At 37.0% G+C, this 23,750-nt stretch overlaps 1 protein-coding gene across 1 annotated transcript in view; it reads right to left on the minus strand.

Annotated features, from left to right (window-relative positions):
* Positions 1-84: 84 nt before the first annotated feature.
* CRYZL1 (crystallin zeta like 1) overlaps positions 85-23,750 on the minus strand; it is a 34,099-nt gene continuing 10,433 nt past the window's right edge. Inside the window, exons 3-13 of the mRNA XM_007469148.1 lie at positions 23,512-23,589; positions 20,055-20,127; positions 16,940-16,984; positions 15,428-15,496; positions 8,751-8,884; positions 7,574-7,685; positions 5,379-5,477; positions 3,852-3,973; positions 2,915-3,020; positions 709-754; positions 85-184 (exon numbers count right to left, since the gene is read on the minus strand). Of these exons, the coding sequence (XP_007469210.1) occupies positions 85-184; positions 709-754; positions 2,915-3,020; positions 3,852-3,973; positions 5,379-5,477; positions 7,574-7,685; positions 8,751-8,884; positions 15,428-15,496; positions 16,940-16,984; positions 20,055-20,127; positions 23,512-23,589 (984 nt within the window). The remainder of the gene's footprint in view (positions 185-708; positions 755-2,914; positions 3,021-3,851; positions 3,974-5,378; positions 5,478-7,573; positions 7,686-8,750; positions 8,885-15,427; positions 15,497-16,939; positions 16,985-20,054; positions 20,128-23,511; positions 23,590-23,750) is intronic.

Below are 23,750 nucleotides of genomic sequence, written 5' to 3' on the forward strand. Positions count from 1 at the left end.
TTGACTTTTCGAGCAATTTGCAAGGAAACTCTGGCTTCAATTCTGGAATAGGTTCATCCAACTGAGGTCTGAGAAAGAACAAAATTAAAATTGAACAACTTGCTTCTTTCTTCCTTGATTTTTCTGAACAACTTCCATGGTAACTTTTGCCTCGTATAGTGGAATGGGTTCATCCAACTGAGGTCTGAGGAAGAATGAAATTGTTAGAAGTGCCTAGTTAAAGATGAATAGAGCACATAGCATAGTGGTTTAAAGTTGCTATAGTTCAACTCTATTACTTTAAATCAAATTTGTCCATTAATATTTCCACTGTTAAAAGCAGTTAAATTTTGAAGGGGGAAAAATACCTATTTTATCCATTCTCTCTTTTTTGATAAACAGATCCAGCTGAAAAATAAAATTGTACTTTTCTTCTTGTCAACCTGTAGGTTATTTCAAGTTGCTCTGGGAGGGGTGATGAGGATAAGCAAAGGGTGAGGTACAGTATGGAACAGAGTAAGGAAAACTAACGAACCACGTCTATCTTAGGGAATGCATACTGGTGTATATACACTTCGAGAAATACTAATGAGCAACTATTTAAGCAAAATAATAAAATATGGAGGCAAGAAGTGTACTGAGAAAGCTGAAACAAAAATGGGAATGCCCATTTTATCTCCTGGAGAATAGAAAAATAAACAAGAACAATGATTTGGTCATTTAGCATACCTAAAAACACCAGTTGATAACTTCTCCATCACATCTTTTAAGATACGTAGCTGGAAAGACTGTTAAGGTGGCAACATAAAGGAGAGAGGAGTAAATAAAACCATTTGATAAGCAGAAGGTACTAGGCAGGTCACCTATTTTTTTTTTTAATAGAAATTCTGTAAGCTGTCATGTTTACCTCTAAAACAGGAAAATGGGGGAACTGATTTGAGAGAGGTGGTGACATAATAGAGCCTAAACTTCTAAGGACAAGAGATGAAAGAAACCTAATGCCTGTCGTAAGTAATGACTACTGTTATCCCAAATGGATGGTAACAGAATGGGGTCAGGGTTTCATTTTAGCGCCACTTATGTTATTTTTAGTTAAAAACAATTTTAGCACTTATCTCTCTTACTTTGGGTGCACATTTATTTATTAAACCAGCTAATAAATACATATGCAGGAAAGTTAATAATCTGTGTGTGTAATATATGCCACTAAGAATTAAAAAGCAGGGTAAAATTTAAAACTCTAGTCATTTACTTGAAATTATTAGAACTGAGAGTCTATATAACTGCTAGTACAGGAGAATTATTTATGGCATATAATCACACAATTGGAAGGAGACTGCTATGTTAAATCACAAGCAGCAACTGGCTCATGTGTGATGCAACTGAAGGGGGTGTGCACAAGTGAGGACTGAAGTCTGATTCAGGAAATTTAACATTTCATATGAACATGTCACGTTTCAGTATGGTCCATGGATTTGTCAAATAGGTTAAAATCTCATGGTGGGGAGAAAGGGGAGCAGTTGAGAGATTTAAGTTATTAAGTAACGCAGGCATAGCAGCCAGGCTACCTTCTGACATGAAAGATTCAAAACATACTAACATGTTACTTTTAATACATGGTCTCTGTCATTAACATCCCATGGTATTCTTGATAATTACAATGTTATTGAATGTGTCATTATTTAAAGTTGAAATTTAAAGAATTCTTTTAGAAAGTTAAAACTTAAGTTTATTTTCCAAATTTAATATGAAAATATTTAATCAGAAATACATTAAACACATACATTCACTACATTAAGGGGACGTTCTGGTTTTGAAATGTGTACTCTTTAAAACTCAACATATGCAGTATACTAATTATTATTCATCTATTTGAAAGCTCTGCCATTGCTCTTAGAGGAGGCTGGCCTTTGTACACATCACGCATATGTAACAATGCACATTTAATAAAAATAAAGAATGATATTCAGTGAGGCAAACATACGGTTGTGCAAGTCTCTTTCTTCACGCACAATTATATTCTATTAAGTAATGAGAACTTATTTTGTATCCAATATATTAAAGTTTTTGCCAAGTACAGCTGCCTTTAAAACAGGCGTCTTAGAAATAAAACGTTTATTCTTAAGTTGACCCTGCTCTAAAGAGGTTTGGACCTTTCTTTTGGAACTGCTCTCATATTCTCAAGAAAACTTTTCATTACTTTTACCAAAATGGAATGATCGATTTCATTCACTAGATTTGTTACTGAATCACTTCCATTTAAAAAAATCAAACCCATCTACATTTGATGAAGATTTCCTAGTATTGATATTCTTAAAAACACCCCACATGGGACTTCCCTGGTGGTCCAGTGGTTAAGACTCTGCCCTTCCAATGCAGGGGAGGCGGGTTCAATTCCTGCTCAGGGAACCAAGATCCCACAAGCCGCGCAGCCAAAAAAAACTCCCCAAAAAACAAAAAATCACCCCACAAACTCTTAATTTTGATAACTATTCTGAAATGTTTAATGCAATGGCACCACCATAGGAGTAAAGATGCAGCCTGTCAAAGTGATCTGTAATTTCCATAATGCCAGGTTAAAAACGAAGCAAACTCTTCCATGTATTCTATAGTTTCTCATTCAGAAATGAGCAAGACTGCCTGTGTGTGATTCCTGTCCTGCCACTTGCTAGCTACATCCTTAGGCATGTACTAACCTTTCTATCCTTCAGTTTCTTTACCTGTGACACAGGGATAATGTAGTACTTAACTTTCACAGGGCTGTTTTAATATTTAAATAAATTAATACCTATAAAGCACTGGGAACATTGTTTGGCATGTTCAATGAAAGTTAGTTGCTATTATTAATTATTATTATTATTATTAAAGAACTTAATGATGAGAACACAAGGTAAATTTCAAGCCAGAAACTCAAGTCAGTAGAAAAAAAGGATATAAAGATATTTTCCCTGTTGTACATTTGACAAATTCCAAACTTCATCATTAAGGAAAGCCACCGTCGCTCCCTTGAGGAAAAGGCAGTGGCTATCTGGAGGATCCAGCTTGGATAGAATGCACAAAGAATGATCAGTTACTGTGAGTTTAATAGCAGAAGAATGATTGGTATCTTCAGCCAGAAAAGCTTTTACACAAATTAAATAATACCCAAATCACAAATAATCAGCACACAAACTTTAATAATAATATGTATACTATAATGTTTTCTTTTCTAATGCATTGTCCAAAATGATGAAACAGCAAGGTCAAATGCAAGGCCGATCTAGAGGTGATGAAGCGGTAGTAGGTATATGTGTGCGGGGGTGTGTGAGAGAGAGAGATTTCTCGTTGTTACTCACCAGTCATCTTCATGAGGAAGTTGGAAAATTGGTGAAGACTGGTACGTGAGAATTATGGTATTTGCATATCAACCATGATAAAAATATTTGAATTGAATTTTGTTGAGAAATGTAACTTCGGAAGACAATGTGTATACACACACACACAAACACACACACACACACACACACATAGTAAATTCTCATTTGAATAATTAGGAAATTGTCATAATTTTATGTAGAAATATTTTAAGTATATGTCAACAAGAATGTTTGTTACTAAGGAAAAAAATCTTATTTGAAACACTATTAAAAAATTCATGTCACTACTTCCAAACCACTAAATAAAAGTTAAATGAACTCCTCTGCTAAGCACTATATTTCAACATTTGGCCAACAGCTAAAAGTTAAAAAAAAAAAGCTACATTTCTTTAAAAATAGGATATAATTCAGAATTTATACAAATTTAGCCACACCTTGCTAAAAGACTTAGGCATTATTCTTTGTTAATTGCATCCTTTTGGTGTATCAGTAATGCTTTATTGTTTCTGATAATACCTGCAGGTTTTCTTCTGTCGTTACCCAGTGGCCTCCAACACCAAGAAGGGTGATGATATCATGTTTATGTGGTAGTAGTTGCAATTTTACAGCTGGTTCATCATCTTTACTATATAATCTCACTTACAAAGGAATTGTTTAAAGAGAGAGAGGGAGAGAGAGAGAAAATGTATTTTATAGTAATCTGATAAAAATTTATTCTTCAAACTAGTTCTCTTTACTTTTTAATGTAGTAACAAGGAAGCATTTTGTATTCAGACACTGAAAATATATTTTTTGCATTGAAACTGGTCATACACTTTAGATTTAATTATAAGTGATATAACTAAAGATAAAAAGTCTATTTTAATTTGAAAATCAGGCAAGATAACATAGCACATAACTAAGTCTGATAGTTTCAATCATAACATTGATAGCTTAATACTTTGGGAAAAGTTGACTTCTGAGTAAGGAACTCAGATTCAAGATAGTCATACTGGGACTTCCCTGGTGGCGCAGTGGTTAAGAATCCACCTGACAATTCAGGGGACACAGGTTTGAGCCCTGGTCCGGGAAGATCCAACATTCCGTGGAGCAACTAAGCCCGTGTGCCACAACTACTGAGCCTGCGCTCTAAAGCCTGTGAGCCACAACTACTGAGCCCGGGTGCCACAACTACTGAAGCCCACACGCTTAGAGACCATGCTCCATAACAAGAGAAGCCACCACAATGAGAAGCCCACGCACTGCAATCAAGAGTAGCCCCGGCTTGCTGCAACTAGAAAAAGCCACGTGCAGCAACAAAGACCCAATGTAGCCAAACAAACAAACAAACAAAAGACAGTCATATTTTGACATAATTATTGAAATGTCCATTTGAAAAGTTAATGAAGTATACATTCACTTCCACTGAAAGATTTTTCTGAGTTAATTTCGAATCTTGAAAATACTGGCTAAAAAGGAATACATATGGTCATAGCTGTATTCATTACGATTCTTAGGATAGAAGATAAATTCTAACAAAGTATAAACAGAATCCCTTTGCAGGCTTGTGAAACCTGTTCTTTAGGTGTGATGGCACTACCTAAGAGTGTAAAGATTAGGTGTTAAGTAGATATTGGTTAAACTACAGAAGTTCAAGCAAGGTGAAAATGTAACAAAATCCTGTGCACTTTCCAAACAAGGACTGCAGAAGTCTACCATCCAATAGAGGGCAGCCTCAGAACTGACTAATTAAGCAACTGGCTGAGACCCGAACTAATCTAGGAACCACTGAGGAGATCATGTCTGCAGATTTCTTGTACAGATACTTAAAGTCCAATGCCTACACTTTAAAAGGCAAGCATGTTCTCTCTTCCAGACAGTGCTTACAATGGGAATAAAATGAAGAAGCGCCAATTTAAATGGAAAAGTTCGAAACTAAAAAAACCCTACACATCAATTTAATAATATATAAATAATTATTTCCTGGTTATATATTATTTTCCCAGGAATTCACCCATCACAATAAAAAAGCTACAGAGACCACTGATTTAGTAAAGTACCCACCTCCAGCATCTAGGACAATATCTACTCCAAGGCCACCTGTTTCTTCTAAACAGCTTTCAGCAACCTGGGCTTTCCCATTGGACACATCGATCACTCGGGCTGTAAAGGACAGGAAGTCAGGCAATCTGTGTGTGATCAACACAACTCAGAGAAGAAGAGAAAGAAAAGCAAATAAATATTTCTTCTCTGAAATGAATTAAATGGTTGAAGCAATTACTGAATCAAATTATACTTCTTCTCATCTAACCAGTATTGCTAAGGATCAATTTAAATGAAGGAACTGGTATATTCAATAAAATAAAAATATGAGCATTTTGTGGATAATGTGTCCCAACGTTGGTCTGTTGACATAGAGGATTGTTCTTTACAGCTAAAGGATATTTTGCCAGAACTGAGAATCTCTAAACCACAGAGGTACATATATATGAAGATGTGGACAGAAAGATTAAGCAATTTCTTAAGTATATTCAGATTTAATAGAGCTTAGAGCTAAAAAGTACAAAGATATATTTATGTGATTTGGTACTTCTCTGTTAGAGGCCGTTTTAACCTTTCTCAATCATAGAAATCCCAGCCCACACCCACATCTCCCAACTTTGCCCTCCAAAACAAAAAAAAAATCCCAAAGGTGAAAATAAACCCAGGATTATTTTAAGCAGGGTTAGTAAAAATTAAACTAATTTTAACTGGTTGCTTTAATGTGTTAATACAACAAGCCAGTGAGAGAACTAAAGAAAAATCTCAATTTGAATTGGCAAATGAAGACACATGTTTATATTTCATTTTTGTATCTTTTAACACCTTCTCAGTAAAGAGAATTCCTCTCAGAGATTCTCAGATTGGAGGTGTTGTCCAGTAGTGACCGAAGTCTCGGGGGATGGAGGTGAGGGTGGGGGCACTCGAGGGAAAAGGGGCTGAAGCACCTCAGAAGGGCAGGGTTAACCAAGAGGAAACTGCTCCCTTCAACAATACTATTTATGCTACCCACCCCTTCCATTTTCAATCTCTCTTCTTCCTTTTTTTTCTTATTTTCCTCCTTTCTCCAGCCCCTGTTTTAACCTTCCTTCCACTTCTTGGTTATCTCTGCCAGAAGCATAACATAACTATGGAAATAACACAGCCTTTACTATTAGGCAGGCTTGGGTTCAAATTCCATTCCAGGCCTAGTGGTACATCTAGTGGTACATCCTTGGACAAGCTAAATTCTGAGATGCTGTTTCCCAGTTAGTTGACACTGGGTTGTTGAGGATTTAAGGAACTATCATCCATATTAACACTCAATGAACCTTACTTTCCTTCCTGCCTGCCCTTCACTTACACTCTGCTCATCTTCTTTGCTCTTTATCTGTTAAACTCCAACATTAATTCAGTTAACTCCAGTCTGTAAAATTCCATTCCTATCTTTCTTCTCTTCTTTTTCATTTTTTCAATCTCTATTTTCTTTCTCCTTTCCATATTCATCGCTGTTCGTATATGTTCAATCTTTTCAAGAGCTCCCCAGCCTCTACCATGTCCTATTTATTATCCTAAACTATATCTGACCTAGGTTTCTGTGTAAGTGGCTCATCTCCCTTCCTAGTGTATCACAGGAAACAGACAACTTTAGAGGCCTATCACTGGGTAAAAGAGGTTGAGAAACATAAAAGGTGATGCAAAAATATATTGATTTATTGACTAAAACCAAAGAGGCATCAGGTGTTTCTCAACTGTGTCAAAGTTCACCTAATTCAAACTTGGGTGAGTTGGTAACAATGAGGCAAAGAAGAAAAAACACTGAAAAATGTAGGTTTAAGAAACAAATCATTAAAATTTAAACTATAACTTATGTAAACTTGGACTTAGCACAGACACTAAGTGCATCTTTTAAATGACATGCATTTGGCATTTTGCAGTTCGTTGTTTTTTTTTTTTTTTTTGCGGTACGCAGGCCTCTCACTGTTGTGGCCTCTCCCGTTGCGGAGCATAGGCTCCGGACGCGCAGGCCCAAGGGCCATGGCTCACGGGCCCAGCCGCTCCATGGCATGTGGGATCTTCCTGGACCGGGGCACGAACCTGTGTCCCCTGCATCGGCAGGCAGACTCTCAACCACTGTGCCACCAGGAAAGCCCTGCAGTTTGTTTTACAAGTGCAGTTTTTAAGGTGATATCTCTTCAAAATTTTATGTTTTAAAGTCTGTGTTGAGTACTATTACCCACCTATAGAAGGCCTACATCTTTCAAGACACTGCTTGTCTTCAAGGCTGCACGCTGTTGAAATCACTTTGGCTCCTCTATGGTGTGCCAACTGAATAGCTATTGTCCCAAGTGCCTGTGTGGAAACAAATACACAATGGTGTTATAGATATAGGGCAGAGGCCGTATCTAATTCATTTTATAGGCCGTTTAATAAACTGTAATAGTTTAGTGCTACCTCAGTATATTTTAAAATGTTGTCTGATAGAAAAAGAAAAAAATACGGATAAGTTTAGAAGTGGAAACATTTGACACACTCTTCCTCAAGAGGGGTGGTGGAAAAGCTATGTGTGCCACAGGCTCTCAGCCAGTCTGACTGCAAGCAGCACACAATTTCAAGGACAGAGGCCGAATTCAGAACACGGCCTTGGAATGAGAAAAATGGGCCATTAAGGGCCTTGCCAGCATAATGTACTAAGCTAATTATATAATATCAATACATATGCAAGTCCAGCAACCTCAACTCCAGAAGTTCCATCCTTTTGCTGACCTGTGGAGTAAGTTCAGGGAAACACTACTATCCTGATGTAGGACATAAGGATGAAGCCAATGCTGAAGACCGTTATGCCTTTTTTTCAATGAAAAGCAGGGGAAAAAGCATTTTCATCAACAGCCAGTTAGAAAATAAAACTATAAAATCACCCCAAGTTCTGTGACATTTTTCGATTATAATTATATTTTATGTAATCTCTTTTAGTATCTTGAACTATATTTTGAAGATGTATGTAATATGTTTAAATTAGCACAGTTTTGAGCTTGTGTGATCTATCTATAAATGCAACACCTTAATCACATAAGTGTAAGTATGAGGGATATGATACAAAATTGGCAGGGAGTCCTGGGGTCTGGCTTCAAAGACTATGAGCTATTTCAGGCTTTGTGTAACAGACATGAATAAAAATGGCTTGTCTGCTTTTTTAAAGTACTAGCAGATTCAAAGTAAAAAGAAACTAAACACAGTAATGCTAACTTTTATCTCCTTGATAAAAGCTGCTTATTTTAGAAAATGGGAGTTTGGTAAATGTATCAGTGAATAAGCTAACTGGCAACAAATTATATTAGCAAATGGTTGGCCCATTTCTCAATTCCCTAAGTTTATTTGTATTTTGGTCTGTTTCTTAACAAAACCATTAGCACCTACACTCGCTCCGTCCATTATCAGCACTGACTTTCCAGGAGAGAGATGAGAAAGATAATGCAGAGCTGTATAGACTCGTACTCCATCCCGAATGGTTCCAGCGGCTTCTGTCCACGTAACTTTTTCTGGTTTGTGAACTATCACAAAGAAAAAGAGCAAACAATCTGTTAGCATGTCCCGTTAGACCTGCTTCCTGAATCTGTTTCCCTCCATCTCTGCTCCCACCATAGCCCTGGTCCAAGCCTATTTCTAGTATCTCTCACCTACATTAGTTTCTCTGCTTCCATTCTTACCCATGCATACTCCACTTTCAGCATAGGAGTGTGTGTGTGTGTGTGTGTGTGTGTTTATTTTTTAAACATTTTATTGTTAAAGTAAAATGTATGCAGAAAAGTACACGAAATAAAGTACAGCTGGATGAATAAATATGAAGTAACCACCATCCTGGTTGAGAGAGAGGACACAGCCCTCACGCCAACAGCCTCGCCTCTCCGGCCAGAAACTTTGTTTGTTTGTTTTTTTGTTTTGTTTTTTTGCAGTACGTGGGCCTCTCACTGTTGCGGCCTCTCCCGTTGCGGAGCACAGGCTCCGGACGCGCAGGCGCAGTGGCCATGGCTCACGGGCCCAGCCGCTCCGCGGCATGTGGGATCTTCCCGGACCGGGGCACGAATCCGTGTCCCCTGCATCGGCAGGCGGACTCTCAACCACTGCGCCACCAGGGAAGCCCAGTGCTTCCATTTTTGATGTCTTAGGGCAACATCCAATTTCATAGAATGGATTGGTTATCCACTCTCCAGTCAAGGAATATTTGTGTTTTTCCCCATTTTTGGTAGTTAAGCATTCTTAACTAAGAATGCTCTTGTATAAAAGTTACTCTTACACTGGTACACAGGTTTTTCTCCAGGATATTTACTGAGGAATGTAAATCCCAGCTCCAGGGTATATTACCTTTGACTTTATATTTCCAAAGTGGCTGTATGAATTTACTCTCCCACAGCTGCTGTTGTGAACATCCTTGTCAACCCTGGTGTTATACATTTTTGCCCATCATATGGATGTGTAATGGTTTCTTACATGTGATTTTATTGATAATTTGCTTTCCTCTGACTACTAATGAAGTTGAGTACCTTTCCGTGTTCGTTGGCCATATGGAATTCCCTTTGTGAAGTGACTGTTCAAGTGTTCTATCAAATTTTCTATTGTTGACTTTTTCTTATTGATTTGTAAAAATTCTTAATATATTCTAGATGAGTCATTTGCTTGTTTATGTGTTGTAATTATTTTCAAATTTATGGCTTCTCTTTTCAATCTCTTTAGTGGTGTCTTTGAAAAACAGAAGTGTCAGAATGATCTTTTAAAAACATAAATGACATCCTAACACTTCTGTGTTTAAAATTCATCAGTGGCTTTCTATTGCACTTGGAACAAAATGCAAACTCCTAATATACTGTAATTTAAGCCATATTAGCTTTTTATTTTCTGACCATTAAGCTGCTCTTTAATATGTTTATTTAATTTGTATTGTTTTTATGGTGTACACTGAATGTGATTTTTTTCACAGTATAGGCAATACTTTCTCATTTGACCTACAATCAAGTTTATAACACTTTCTGTAGTCTTTACCAGGACTATTTTTCCTCTTATGTCAATAGATTCAGATGGGTTAGCATGGCCAGTCAGCACTGAATTTACCAACTAATTAGTGCCATCTAGTGGGGAAGCAAAACATCCAAGCACATGATGAAAATGTTCAGACAGACGAGCAAGGCATTAAAAGAGTAAAACAGGGGATATCTCACACAGTACTTTATTCCTTACCAAACTCAAGATAGCTATTTTCCCACTTTTACTGATTATGAAATGGGGTTCAGGGTAATTAATTTGTCTGAGGCCACAAGTTTCAAAGTGTGACTTTAAAGCCCATCTACTCTAACAGTGCATGTTCAATCTGTGTAAAATTTATTTATATGGACTTTTTTGGGAACATCTTTCATCATAAGAATTAGGACTACCTACACTTTCATTAGGAAATAAAAAATTCAGTGCTTAAAAATTCTAACAGTAAGAAAACTACATTTAAGATTGCAGAGGCTTTAAAATTACATGGTTGGCATGGACATGGTTTAACCTTGAGATCCTTGCTTTTGTGTTAGGTGGTACACAAGTGTTTACTACGTCATAAAAACTAAGAAAATAAATAGAAGAGAGCCATGTATGGATCAATAACAACAGTATGTCAGAGCCCAAGAATTACAATTTCAATTCTTTCTACCTCAGGTCCAAAGGAATAATGCTGAAAATGTGTGCCAATTTTTTAAAAATTTAACTTTTATTTTATATTGGAATATAGTTTACTCACAACATTGTGCTTGTTTCAGGTGTACAGCAAAGTGATCCAGTTATACATATACATATATCCATTCTTTTTCAAATTCTTTTCCCATATAGGTCACCAAAGAATACTGAGTAGAGTTCCCTGTGCTATACAGTAGGTCTCCGTTGATCATCTACTTTTTATGTATCAACAGTAGTGTGTATATGTTAATCCGAAACTCCCAGTTTATCTGCCCCCCAAATTTCCTCTTTGGTAACCATAAGTTTGTTTTCTAAGCCTGTGAGTCTGTTTCTGTTTTGTAAATAAGCTCATTTGTATCATTTTTTTAGATTCCACATATAAGTGACATCATATGATATTTGTCTTTCTCTGTCTGACTGACTTCACTTAGTATGATTATCTCTAGGTCCATCCATGTTGCTGCAAATGGCATTATTTCCTTCTTTTTTATGGCTGAGTAATATTCCATTGTACATATGTATCACACCTTCTTTATCCATTCCTCTGTCGATGGACATTTAGGTTGCTTCCATGTCTTGGCTATTGTAAATAGTGCTTCAATGAACATTGGGGTGCATGTATCTTTTTGAATTATGGTTTTCTCCAGATTATGCCCAGGAGTGGGATTGCTAGATCATATGGTATTTCTATTTTTAGTTTTTAAGGAACCTCCATATTGTTCTCCATGCTGGTTGTACCAATTTACATTCCCACCAACAGTGTAGGAGGATTCCCTTTTCTCCACACCCTCTCCAGCATTTATTGTTTATAGACTTTCTGATGATGGCCATTCTGACCAGTGTGAAGTGATACCTCATTGTAGTTTTGATTTGCATTTCTCTAATAGTTAGCCATGTTGAACATATTTTCATGTGCTTTTCGGCTACCTGTATGTCTTCTTTGGAGAAATGTCTATTTAGATCTTCTGCCCATTTTTTGATTGTGTTTTTTTGACATTGAGCTGCATGAGCTGTTTGTATGAAAAATAAAATCAGAATGGCTTGAGAACTGAAAGCACAAAAGATCTGGAAGAATTACTCAACTTTTTACCTTTGTCCTCAATATTCTGAAACAAGATTAATAAGACATCTTTTGGGAGTTGTTTGGAGCCTGGTTCTTTGGTTTGGTAAAAGAACTGACTTACTAGAAGGTGACTGAGTTGTGAGCTTTTAATTTAAAAAATCATCAAATAATTAACAGAAACTAAAACACAGTCATGAACTAAATTATTTCAGGAACTAAATTATAATTATAACAGGAACTAAATTATTTCTCCCTGCAAATTTTCAGGGGACATACTGAAATTATTTTCTCTTTCATAGAATGTTAGAGCTACAGCAGAGATTAGAGGTTATCTAGTTTGGCATGCTTGTTTATAGACAAAGTAAAATGTGCCCGGGTCTTGCCTAAAGGTCACACAGTGAGTGGTCATTCTTCTTTTTTTAAATTTGAAGCATAGTTGATTTACAATGTTTCAGGTGTTAGTGGTCATTCTTAAAGTACTTCTTTTAAAGAAACACTTTGTTGTGTTTCCCTTCTCAAGGAATATCTATCAATAGAGTTGCTTTCTCTGTATATGTTGGTGGATTTTGGGACTATAATCCTCCTGATTTGTAGGAAAATAAAAGGTCACTTGTGTGGTTCTCTTGTCTCAGATTAAGCTTTATAGCTAGAAAATTCTGATGTTCCAGTTTGCTGTTCTTCTTCTGGTCCATCTTATAATCCTCCATTGTTCAGCAATGCTTAAAGAAATGGATCTTTTTAATTCTTGGTTTGTTTTTTCAACCGTTGACTTTCTATAACAATTTAATTTAGTTTACTTTATCAAAACTCAAGCCTAGGAATCCAAACTAAAGGTTTTAGTTGACTCCATATTTACAAGGTTCTCAAAAGAACAGGGACAATAAGGGCCCAAGGGGGACTTCCCTGGTGGTCCACTGGTTAAGAATCTGCCTTCCAACGCAGGGGACGCAGGTTCAATCCCTGGTCGAGGAACTAAGATCCCACATGCCGCGGGTCAACTAAGCCCAAATGCCGCAACAACTGAGCCTGCATGCCACAACTAGAGAGAAGCCCACACGCCACAACTAGAGAGGAGTCTGCGCAACGCAACAAAAGATCCCACGAGCCACAACTAAGACCTGATGTAGCCAAAAATAAATAAATAAATAAATATTTTTAAAAAAAGGGCCCAAGGAAATTCTGGGATTAAAAATAGTAGAGCTTCCCATAAAAGAGACAGCAGCCGTCCTCAATTGTCAAACTGCATTATATCAAAATAGTCATGGATCAGAGACTTTCACTGCATGGTATTTGGAAGTGAGCTTTATCTTTCAAAGGAAGACACATAGTTTGCTCCATATGTAGGCTTAATATATATATAAGTAAGCACAGGCCTCAGATTTCTGGAAAACTGTCTTTTAAAGTTAATTTTTAAGGGACTTCCCTGGTGGCAAAGTGGTTAGGAATCCTCCTGCCAATGCAGGGGACACGGGTTCAAGCCCTGGTCCAGGAAGATCCCACATGCCGCAGAGCAACTAAGCCCATGCACCACAACTACTGAGCCTGCGCTCTAGAGCCCGCGAGCCACAACTACTGAGCCTGCGTGCCACAACTACTGCAGCCTGTGTGCCTAGAGCCCGTGCTCTGCAACAAGAGAAGCCACCGCAATGAGAAGCCTGCGCACCGAAACAAAGAGTAGCCTCCGCTCGCCCCAACTAGAGAAAGCCTGCGCGCAGCAATGAAGACCCAACGCATTCAATAAATAAATAAATGAATGAATGAATGAATAAAATTTAATAAAAAATTAATTTTTAATAAAACGAGATGGTATTACTTGGAAATTTTAGACATAGTAAATGTCATTAATTTAAATATAAATTACTTAACAATTTATAATTTCAAAAATGAAATGCCAAAGATTTCCTAGCCTCGTTCAAGTTACTATATAGACTCAAATGTACAAATTTACTATTTTTAATAGTCCAAAATCCAAATTGGCTCATATGGTCTGATTAGCATTTGTATCATTCAAGAAAGAACTTAGGAAAAATTTTAATAAAATAGTTCAAGAACACAAAAGAATGTATGATAACCTATAGATAAGATATGAAGAACAACATGAATTCCAGCATAAGGAAGAGCCGACTGGCAGTGCCACTGTAGTTCCGTGGATCTACTCTGATCACATCCTCGTGCCTTGCCCACAAAGGTAACTTCCACATGACTTTTCATCCCTACCTGTTCCTTATATCCTTAAATAACACATGCTTAATTAAACTTTGTATGTTTTTGAACTTCATAGAAATAAAATGGTATCACACTGTTCGTATCCTTCTGCAACTTGCTTTTTTCACTCAGCACAGTTTGTGAGGTTCATCCGTCTTGATATGTTTGACTGTTATTTATTCATTTTCACTGATGAGTTAATTAGAAATATCTTTAGTTATCCATTTTCCCATGAAGAACATTTGGGCTGTTTCTCTTTTTATTCCACAATTACAAACAATGCTACTATGAACTCTTGTGCATGTGCTACTGGTACACATCAAGCTTCTCTGGTGTATGAAAGTACCAGTGGAATTACTAGGTCTGAGGTGTTAACACATCATTACCTTTATTAGATCATGCTAAGTTATTTTCTAATGCATTTGTACTAATTTACACTCCCAGTGTATAAAAGGTTCTACTGCTCCACATCCTTGCCAACACTTGGGATGGTCAAACTTTGTAACTGTCAGTCTCATGGATGCATAATGGTATCTCTAAATGGTTTTAATTTGCTTTCCCCTGATTACTAAGGAGATGCAGCATCTTTTCACTATGGTTTCATGAAGAGTGTCTGTGATACATTTATTCATTTAAATTTAAATATTTAAGAAGTAAATTACTGTAAGAAAAATTTTAAATTAACATTTAAGTTACATTGAATACTGGTCAAAAGATATTAGCAACAGAAACAAGAATAAGTGTTTTTGAGTCTTTCCTGACTCAGACTCTATATGTATTGCCTAGATTTTATACATTTAAAAATTTCAATTAATAACCAAGAATAAGAAGTAAAAAATTCTGATTAGTGATATAATTTCAGAGCCAAGGACAAAATGGCTTTTCAAACCTCTTACCATGAGCAGTGTAAGGGAAACTTAAAGGTCTAAATACTGTTTAGCTTGAAAATGAATTTTATGGATACAAAATATAAGCTAGAATTAGTCATATGACCACCCGATAGTCATTTCCTAGGTACACTCACAGCAGATGCAAATAAATCATACTGTTACTAAAAACCACACACATCTGTGAAATAGGGCTTACGTGAGTTCCAAAACACTGGACTACCACATACCCAAGTAATGCTCATGTACTCGAACAGCTTCACAAAGTCCAGGGTCTTCAGAATCCAGGGGTAAAATTCCTGAAAATTAAAACGAGAAACTTTAGGGACACAATCCAAAAATGAATTCACTCCTAATGAGATGCCAGTAAGCATGAGTCTAAATTTTCCTCAGTGGAATTCTGAGGAAGGTTCCAGTCCTAGTGTGGAGAAGGGAGAGATTTCAGAAACAAGGAAGGGAAGTAGTTTATTTTCTGATATGAACACTGTAACACCTGCACTACCTCTTTCTTTTTCTTCCTCTTCTTTCACCTCTGAGTGATGATAAAGACGATGGCTGATGTACAGAACAAAGTCAGAGTCCTGGGGGCATCTGTGCTCCTCATTAAACTTGTCCCTGATTTACGGCTCCCTTCCCAGAGTTTGGTTCTATAGGATAGTGAGGTATGCTTCCAATAAAATCCCATTTTCCCCTGAGCTAATCTGATTTTACTTTTGGTCTCTTACAAAAAGGATCTTTTGTTTTGTTTTGTTTTGCGGTACGCAGGCCTCTCACTGTTGTGGCCTCTCCCGTTGCGGAGCACAGGCTCCGGATGCGCAGGCTCAGCGGCCATGGCTCACGGGCCCAGCCGCTCCGCGGCATGTGGGATCTTCCCGGACCAGGGCACGAACCCGTGTTCCCTGCAATCGGCAGGCGGACTCTCAACCACTGTGCCACCAGGGAAGCCCCAGGATCTTGAATAATACAATGTCACTGACTTCTTGGGCAGATAATAAAGATAAGATAGAAATAATAAATTCTCAAAGAAAATACCCAAGTCAAAGGCAATTGTGTTAAAAGCTGATGAAAACTTTCCTATAAATTTATTCTTAGCTTCAAGCATGCTGTAAAGCTATACATTTTCTAAGTCTATATGAATATTTTCCTATGAATATTTTCTACAGAGAAATGGCAATTTCAAAGACTACTACTAAACACATACTTTATATTTGTCTGAATGTCTAGGACACAAGTATAAATATATATTTTTGCAAAATGGTATTAACTATGGATTAAAAAAGAAAACCAATAAATTAAATGTCTCCAGTAAATTTTTAGTTTTACGAGGGTAGTAAGGGAGCAGCTCTGTACAATTCAAGTCAGATGTGGAGAGAAGAGCTTCTATGTAGCCAAGTCAGTCAGTAGTCTTCAAGCTGATGGACTGTGACTTTTCTTTTCTCTGGAGTCTTCAGTCTAACTGTAGACCAGGTTCCTGCCAGTGAAGGGCTGCACCAGGGACAGTAACAACTATGATCATCTTTCTATCATATCTACAAATATTGAAAAGTTTTAAATGTTCTGCTATTGTGATCAAACTCCCAATTCTCTTCATCAGTGGATATTTGAGAGTAAATTCCAAAACTTAGGTAAGTACTTGTATATGAAGCAAGGTCACACTAAGCATCAGCAATTGTATAGAAAAAAAGGAAAAGAAACAACAGTAAGACAGAGGACTTGAAATAGGACTAGGACCTATAACTTACCAGCCACTTCATCACCTGGTTGAAAGAATGATACCTTGCTTCCAACTAAAGAGTGGAGAAAATTAATAATCATTATTTTGAGGTTATTAAATATAACTGAACAATTAAATTTTAAAAGCCATGGATTAATAAAAAGTCACTAACTCAGAGAAAAAGTCAAGAACTTCTAGGACATTTTGATAGTCTGTAAGGACAGTAGGAAAGAACATCTCAAATCTGGATTCTCTACAATATCTGGGCCATGTGGCTGTTGACACCGTGGAGCAGGATGTCTCTCTGTTCAGCTAAGGATGAAGGAATAAAGGAAAATAATCCACTCCACAGATCTTATGATGATGACACTGGATACACTGGGTTCCACCCCTCCTGAGGCTCGTCCAATCTGTCATTGTTTGAGTTGTAAAATCTCTGACATACAATGGGAATTCTGGTTAGAATCACATATAAACTACTTTGATTTGGGATTATGGAAATAAGTTCCGAATGGTGCCAAGAAATTTTGGGGACCATACAGAAGTGATGGTTACATTTTCTCTTTGTGTGTAGAGAAAAGCCCTACACCATCAGTCAATTCTTTAGAATATTTTTGTTTCAAAAAGTTACAAAAGGAAATGGGAGGAAAAAACCCAAACCTCGATGAAGCCCTACTTGTGCCCAGCATTTTACCATGTTATCACATTTAATCTTCATGGCATACCCATTAAGTACCTATTATTACTCCTATTTAACAGACAAGGAAACTGAGGTGCAGCAGTGAAGTAAGGTAGAGCCTGAAATTTGGAAGCGGCGCCTCAGGCTGGCTCTGTCTGCAAAAGGGCCCCAGTTTGCTGCATCTTTGGATCTCTTCTGTGCCATTATCCCCCAATAATTTTGGCTTCTGTACTTTTCCTTTTCCCTCCTGCTGAGGATTCTTGTCTACCTGAAGTCACCCTGATCCTTTTTTCTTGGCTTCCTTCATAGTCCTCTTAATTGTCCTTCAAACAGTGGCATTGCCAAGGGTTCCATGCTGTGTCTCCTTCATTTCAACTCTCTCCCTGGATGAACTCATCACCCTTCTATAGTTTCAAACACAACCTATAAGCTGAGAACTTTTGAATGTAACCAGAATCTTGTAAATCATTTCCTGCTTTTACCTGTTTTTAATTTCCCTGTTCCAGTCAATTATTAAGTTCTGCTGGCTTTACTATTTCTTGAATACATTCACTACCTCTGCCGCCACTGTCTACGTTATGGACTTTGTCATTTTTTGTTTTTAATTAATTATTTATTTTTGGCTGCACTGGGTCTTCGTTGCTGCGCGTGGGCTTTCTCTAGGTGCGGCAAGCAGGGGCCACTATTCGTTGTGGTGCGTGGGCTTCTCATTGCAATGGCTTCTCTTGTTGCGGAGCACGGGCTCTAGGCGCGCGGGCTTCACTATTTGTGGCATGTGGGCTCAGTATTTGTGGCATGCGGGCTCTAGAGTGCAGGCTCAGTAGCTGTGGCTCACGGGCTTTGTTGCTCCGTAACATGTGGGATCTTCCCGGACCAGGGCTCAAACCTGTGTCCTCTGCACTGGCAGGCGGATTCTTAACCACTGCGCCACCAGGGAAGCCTCATGCCGTTTCTTGCCTGTTGGTCTACTACCCAAACAGTCCTCTTGCCTACAGCCTGGTTTGCTTCAAATCCACCCTTCTTATGGCCACTCTAATACTCTCTCTACAACCCAATCTGAGATAGGAGGCTCATCATGAGTCTGGCCCTTGCCTACCCTCTTGTCTCATTTTTTGCGGGGGAAGGAATCAGTGTTCCTATCATCATGAAAAGATTCTGTTCAATATCTTTTATTCTCTGAAGGAGAATCTGAAGGAGATTTTTGATTTTTGAGATTTTTGATCTCTGAAGGAGAATTTTCTTGACACAGTGGTTTTTTTCTGCCAAGTTCCTTGCCTATGACTCATGCCCAGAACTTAATTTTGCTCTAGTAACACCGAACTCCATAATTCTTACATACAGCACCTTATTACCTGCTTCCGCATCTTTGCTCATGCTATCTACTCTGTTGAGCGTGATTCTTGGAGAAGAATTCTCCTCCTGCCCACCCCTTACTGTCTGGCTAACTTACTCCAAGAGGCCTTTCCTGTTTCTGCTGGCTGGTTGGGCGGCTCTCCTTGGAGCTTTCAGAATGAATCTGCCTATACGTGTTTGTCTGCCTCTCCCCTAGATTGTGAACTCTTGGAGGGCAGGGACTGTCTTATTTATCTTCACATTCCAAGCACTTTTCAAGTGCTCATTAAATGATGAATAAATAAATGAATGAATGAATAATTGATCATCTTCTGGCTATTATAATTCTTATTTTTATTTTCGTACAATCCAAGCAGAAGAAAGGAGAGGGAATAAAATTATGATTTAGTTATGTTAGAAGACTACATTAAGAGTATCAGATGTATTATAGATTAAATTTACAGGTGAAATTCAAATAGTCTAACCCACATGATAATGCTCATTCATCCACTCACATATGCAAGAAGAGCAACCATAAACTGATTGATCATGAACTATTAGCAGAAAATATGAACACTACGTTTATTCAGAAATTATTTCAAGTACTTAGGCTTACTGTTCTGCGTGTTAAGACCATTATTTACTAAAACTTTTCTTTATTTAAGGCAATCATAAAATGTTACTGGTTATTTCTCCCCAGAAGCAATTTCAGATGAGCAAACTGTTTACCTTTTAAATACTCCATTTTAGGCATACTTTAAAAATTTAATGTAAATGTAGTTACTGACCATTATATAAATTTTGGCCCAAAGCCAACTTACACAAGTAATTTATGCTGCTCTGCAAATACCATAAAAAGGATAATACTGGTCATTCTATTCAATGTGATTACTCATGGATTTAAATACATAATCTCTAAATATTTACTAAACTGTAATAAGCTCTTCAATTATAAAATACCAATATCGTTCTAGTTTTCTTTTTAATTAAAAAAAGGGAAAACACTTCTGCATAATTAACTTTTGTATTTGAAGAAGTGTGTATAATTTTATGTGTCAGTAAACCAATTAGCTACCATTTAATTTCTTTTACCTTAGAAAAGGAATACAGAAACTTATATCTATAAACTTACCATCTAACACAATTCCAGCAACTTCTCTCCCAACAGGAAAGAAATCCTTCTCCATCTTCATTTCCGTTAGAAGCTAAATAATGACAAAGGCTTGAATTTATTGTCAAGAATAAATCCGAAACTCTTTTCATACATGAGGAAAGCAGGAGCAAAAACCAAACCACATAAAAAGCAAATATGACTCCATTTTTGGCGTCAAGACATAAAGCAAGTAACTTCACAAAACAGGTTCCTCTATAGAGTAGGAAACCAAGTTTGCTGAGGAATTAGTGGACGTTAGGGCTTAGGTATGAGTATTACCATTCAAACCACCATCAACATACTTTAACATCTTTATTCTGCCAAATATGAAGGGAAATTATAGCCAGAACAATTCTCAGTTGGCTAAACACTTGTACCAGTCACCTCATTTGGGTGGGGTGGGTTTGCGTGTTTCTCACAAGCCTTGGGCTAGGGAGTAGGTGAGAAGTAGTGATGGATATACACAGGGAAACTGCGACATAATCTCAGGCCGGAGTTTCTTCTTTTAAAGGATAAATTATTTATTTATTTATTTTTCATTTGTTTATTTAATTAATTTATTTTTGGCTGCACTGGGTCTTTGTTGGTGTGTGCAGGCTTTCTCTAGTTGTGGTGAGTGGGGGCTACTCTTCATTGCGGTGCGCGGGCTTCTCATTGTGATGGCTTCTCTTATTGTGGAGCCACGGGCTCTAGGTGCACGGGCTTCAGTAGTTGTGGCAGGTGGGCTCAGTAGTTGTGGCTCACGGGCTCTAGAGCGCAGGCTCAGTAGTTGTGGCGCACGGGCTTAGTTGGTCTGCGGCATGTGGGAATCTTCCCGGACCAGGGATCGAACCCATGTCCCCTGCACTGGTGGGAGGATTCTTAACCACTGACTACCAGGGAAGTCCAAATTATTTGTTTTTGAGAGATTAGTATGTTGTTAGATACTGACCACATTCAGCATTTGATTTTTAAAGTGATAAGAGTGTACATAGATAAGCCTGTAGCTTAAGCTCCTTTTATACTTTTCTAAAAGTATAAAAGTTACTATACTTTTATAATAATACTAGAGATGCTGAACATATTTGTAGATATGTTAGTATTTTAGGAACAGTAAGTAAAAAGAAATTGTAATAATTTTCTTGTATATTTCCCTTATTTTTCAATTCTTTGATCTCCTATACATACTTCATTGCCAGAAAAGTCTCTTTCTCAATGTGGAACTTTACCCTTTTCCTAAGATGTTCACATAACATTCTTACAGAAATACTCGGTGTTTTACAGTGTTTATTTTTTATGCAGAGCTAAAATCATGGTTATGGCAATTACACCCTGCTCTCCTTCACTTACCATAAGCATCTTCTCACATTCCTACAGTTTTCATAATCATTATGATTAATAGTTGTTGTAAAATCAAATTTATTTCACTGTAATTTACCATTTCTTTCTGTTAGACATGGAGATCATTTCCTAGACCAGCATTTCAATGGATTTTTTGTAGTTTTAAAAAGAACATCTTGGAAGGGCTGAACACAGATCTCTCCAGATAAGGAACAGTAGATTATTCCCAGTGAAAGGACTTCAGGGCATCTCACTAATTCACTTCTCAAGTCATGCTCATGTTACAGAATCGCCCAGTGGAAGCCTATACCTTTGTTCTGTAGTTTCCCTAAATGTGACTTTACTGAAGAAAACTTTTAGATCCCTAGAAGTTATGCTGACATTATAAGCCAATAAGTTAAGGGTCCAATAAAACCATAGTATTCATCTTTATAAAACTGAGTAAATGGGCCTGCTCTATCTATCATGGCACATTTAATCATACTTTATTTATTTACCATTTGAAGACTTTCCATGTACTTCATGGTCAATAATGGAAGATTACTGTGGGGTGGTGTGAGGTGGTGTATGTCTGCGGCATGTGGGAATCTTCCCGGACCAGGGATCGAACCCATGTCCCCTGCACTGGTGGGAGGATTCTTAACCACTGACTACCAGGGAAGTCCAAATTATTTGTTTTTGAGAGATTAGTATGTTGTTAGATACTGACCACATTCAGCATTTGATTTTTAAAGTGATAAGAGTGTACATAGATAAGCCTGTAGCTTAAGCTCCTTTTATACTTTTCTAAAAGTATAAAAGTTACTATACTTTTATAATAATACTAGAGATGCTGAACATATTTGTAGATATGTTAGTATTTTAGGAACAGTAAGTAAAAAGAAATTGTAATAATTTTCTTGTATATTTCCCTTATTTTTCAATTCTTTGATCTCCTATACATACTTCATTGCCAGAAAAGTCTCTTTCTCAATGTGGAACTTTACCCTTTTCCTAAGATGTTCACATAACATTCTTACAGAAATACTCGGTGTTTTACAGTGTTTATTTTTTATGCAGAGCTAAAATCATGGTTATGGCAATTACACCCTGCTCTCCTTCACTTACCATAAGCATCTTCTCACATTCCTACAGTTTTCATAATCATTATGATTAATAGTTGTTGTAAAATCAAATTTATTTCACTGTAATTTACCATTTCTTTCTGTTAGACATGGAGATCATTTCCTAGACCAGCATTTCAATGGATTTTTTGTAGTTTTAAAAAGAACATCTTGGAAGGGCTGAACACAGATCTCTCCAGATAAGGAACAGTAGATTATTCCCAGTGAAAGGACTTCAGGGCATCTCACTAATTCACTTCTCAAGTCATGCTCATGTTACAGAATCGCCCAGTGGAAGCCTATACCTTTGTTCTGTAGTTTCCCTAAATGTGACTTTACTGAAGAAAACTTTTAGATCCCTAGAAGTTATGCTGACATTATAAGCCAATAAGTTAAGGGTCCAATAAAACCATAGTATTCATCTTTATAAAACTGAGTAAATGGGCCTGCTCTATCTATCATGGCACATTTAATCATACTTTATTTATTTACCATTTGAAGACTTTCCATGTACTTCATGGTCAATAATGGAAGATTACTGTGGGGTGGTGTGAGGTGGTGTATGAGAGAGAGAGACAAAGAGAAATGACAAGAAGAATATGAACCCTATCAAGACATTGACTAGAAATATCTACAGACTAGAGACTTAATAAATTAATTTTAGGTTTCTAGTTTCTATTTTTACTATATTTAAACAGTCACTTCTTCCTTGATTATAGGCCTTAGTAATTATAAATTCTCAGCTTTTCACAATGTAAAGGAGTTTATAAAATATTTTCATATAATAATATAAAAATGCATGACTTCAATTAGGCTAATAATTTACCTTAATACAGAAATACACAAGTGAACATTTAATCTTTTTCCTAGCTGTTCTATTCTTCTAAGAATGATAATTTCTTCATACTCAGAAGTCAGTTGTTATTATTATAATTTTTGTATGCTAAATATATTGTGAAACTCTCATTTGACTTTTGGCCAAAATAAAAACACCAATACCTTTGTATTTATACCTTTGTATTTATCTGGCTCAGAGCACAAGCTTTAACTTGAAGCTTCACATAGTTATCCTCTGTAACAGGAAGACTTTCCTAGAACCAAATAATAAAATAATTACACATTCCTTTGAGAATATGCCTTCATGTCGCAAAAATTTTCACACATAATTGAACAAAATCAAACAGACTCCAAATCTTACAACTAACTTAACTGGAAAAGGTACAAGCAATTATCCTATAGTATATAATACAAA

The sequence above is a fragment of the Lipotes vexillifer genome, unplaced genomic scaffold (assembly GCF_000442215.2).
Source record: "Lipotes vexillifer unplaced genomic scaffold, Lipotes_vexillifer_v1.1 scaffold829, whole genome shotgun sequence".
NCBI classification, from domain to species: domain Eukaryota; kingdom Metazoa; phylum Chordata; class Mammalia; order Artiodactyla; family Lipotidae; genus Lipotes; species Lipotes vexillifer.